This window comes from Habropoda laboriosa, unplaced genomic scaffold (assembly GCF_001263275.1).
Source record: "Habropoda laboriosa isolate 0110345459 unplaced genomic scaffold, ASM126327v1 scaffold210, whole genome shotgun sequence".
Lineage (NCBI taxonomy): Eukaryota > Metazoa > Arthropoda > Insecta > Hymenoptera > Apidae > Habropoda > Habropoda laboriosa.
In genome coordinates this window covers 538991-541407 of record NW_017100373.1, presented here as the reverse complement: position 1 = coordinate 541407, position 2417 = coordinate 538991, and the positions used below count along the sequence as shown (strand labels likewise).

Sequence of the window (2417 nt, the reverse complement as noted above, 5' to 3'; positions counted from 1 at the left end):
TACATAAAAAAAAAAACATATATATATATAAGTTATACATAGTCTAGCCGTTATATACGCGTAATTGTATACTTTAGGTGTTACACAAACACATACGCACGTACAAACACAACACAAATACATAGACAAACAAACAAATCCATACACACGCGCAGATCTGCAACGTGAGCTTAATTTTAATGTCCATAGTAATCTCTTTACTGTCAGTATTACGATACACTAGTATACTTGTCTCGCGAGAATCTAGACGGCTGATCTGCGTCGAGGGCAATTGTTGCGAGTCGAGTAAGCAGAGTATAGACATTAGGAGGTATACTTGTTTGTTTAATAATAGGAGAGGTATACGATGAACGACGAAACGATTGTACACGGCATTCTTTAACGATGCTTCATCATCGTCGTCGTCGTTGGTGCGTATTTCTTTTTTATACGTCACACCAGTCACAGCACATGCGTGACTTCGGATTTCCTAGGAAACGAAATGGCGAAAAAACTGTATGTATGTATTACCCTAATGCTTCTTGTTTCCATTTGATCGCGCACACTGGGTAGAATCAAAGATTACAAGGCTCTATACGTACCAAAAAAGAAAATAGATGGGGGGTGAATGGAAATTGTTGTTCGAGAATAATCCGATAATAAACGAGAATATTTATATTCCCAGAAACCGTCCGCTTCTTCTTACCGGACGTACGAAGATAATAAATGCTACGTTTCCGTAAGCTGGAATCACTGCCGACATGATAGTAAGCGATGAAACAAAATTTTTCGGGGAAATACTGTTTCGGAAAGACACGATGTATTAGCAATATAACTAATTCTCTGCATTTATATTTTTCATTTATAATGTATAATTAAATTACAATAGGCACTTGTACATAAGGCAAATTGTTTTCACCTAAGAGTACAATACACTTACTTGTACGACAATTAAGGATAGTACGTGAAAATATAAAGTAAATGAGAGATGAACATTTTTCGAAACTCGTGTAGGAAGAATTCCACTTCTTTGACACGGTACAAACTGGCAGAATGTTTGTTCATATTTCACCTTATATAATATTCAGATTATTCCGATTCGATGTATCTTTCGCATATAACACATAAACGATGCAGACGACGAAAAGTTCGAGAACCCTCTATAACTCGTAATTCTTCTTTCAATCATTATGTACATAAATGAAGTACATCCTCGATGTTTTAATAAAAAAAAAATTGTTTTAATATACATATGTAGCACGTATCGATCCAAGTATTCTACTTACAAAATTAAGTAGATGCACCTATATATATATATATCCTTTCAATGAATGTTTCTTGTACTTCTTGTAGCACCAACAATGATGATGACACAAGAAAAACTTACGACTGCGCGGTAAAATGCGATGTACAAAAAATAGTTGAAACATCGCGTGTTTAAGTATGTTTTCAAGTCTTGTGACGATTCTTAAAGACATTTGTCAAAATAACAAAATGTCAACTTCGTTTATATAAAAAAACAAAATCTATGTATATAATACTGTATCAATGAACACGGTGAGAATTCGGTGATAAATGAATTCCAATAATGACATATATACTTGGATAAACTTAACTAAGTACTCGAACTTGGTAATCGTATCAAGAGACTATCGAATAAAACTATAAAATGTAGCCTAAAGAATGGTAGAGCTTTATCATAATGGAAGTTCATTTATAAACTGATAAATGCTTTTAAGTGTTGAATCAAAGGGCAGTCGACGTGCGATTCTCGTAAGTTTGACGCGCCACTTCCTTCAGAACTTCCGCCATTGCTGGTCCAGTTTCGTTTATCATATTATTCAAGTGTCCCTTCTTCTCGATCAACAAGTGAGGGGCATCAAACTCCTATAATGGAACAAATTTATTAAACCATTTCTTCAACGGTTCTTTTGTTACAGTTAAAAACCGTACAACCAATACTACGACACTTACCACAACATTTCCGGCATCCATCACCAAAATACGATCACTGTCCATCACGGTATTAAGACGATGCGCGATAGTCAGCACTGTACATTTGGCGAACTTTGTGCGAATCGTTCTTTGAATCAGCTCGTCGGTTTTTGGATCGACGTTCGCGGTAGCCTCGTCTAGAACGAGAATGGGATTATTTCTGACGATGGCACGAGCCAGGCAGACCAACTGACGTTGACCGACACTCAAATTCGAACCGCCCTCGTTGATGTGAGCCTCTAAACCCATTTCCTTCAGTTCAACTTCCTCCAACGCTTGCCACAGCAAATTGTCGCTGCAGGTGTCGAAGGGATCTAGATTTTTTCTCAGTGAGCCAGAGAACAAGAAAGGTTCTTGAGGAATTATACTGATCTTCGAGCGCATATCGTGAAGCCCAATCTCGTTAGTCTTGATACCATCTACCTCGATATAACCATCTAGAT

The 2417-nt window shown here is 36.9% G+C and overlaps 1 protein-coding gene across 1 annotated transcript in view; it reads right to left on the bottom strand.

The window, feature by feature from the left end:
• Nucleotides 1–1725: 1725 nt before the first annotated feature.
• LOC108574871 (probable multidrug resistance-associated protein lethal(2)03659) overlaps nt 1726–2417 on the bottom strand; it is a 7108-nt gene continuing 6416 nt past the window's right edge. Inside the window, exons 15-16 of the mRNA XM_017937519.1 lie at nt 1954–2417; nt 1726–1866 (exon numbers count right to left, since the gene is read on the bottom strand). The exon at nt 1954–2417 is cut by the window's right edge and continues 25 nt beyond it. Of these exons, the coding sequence (XP_017793008.1) occupies nt 1726–1866; nt 1954–2417 (605 nt within the window). The remainder of the gene's footprint in view (nt 1867–1953) is intronic.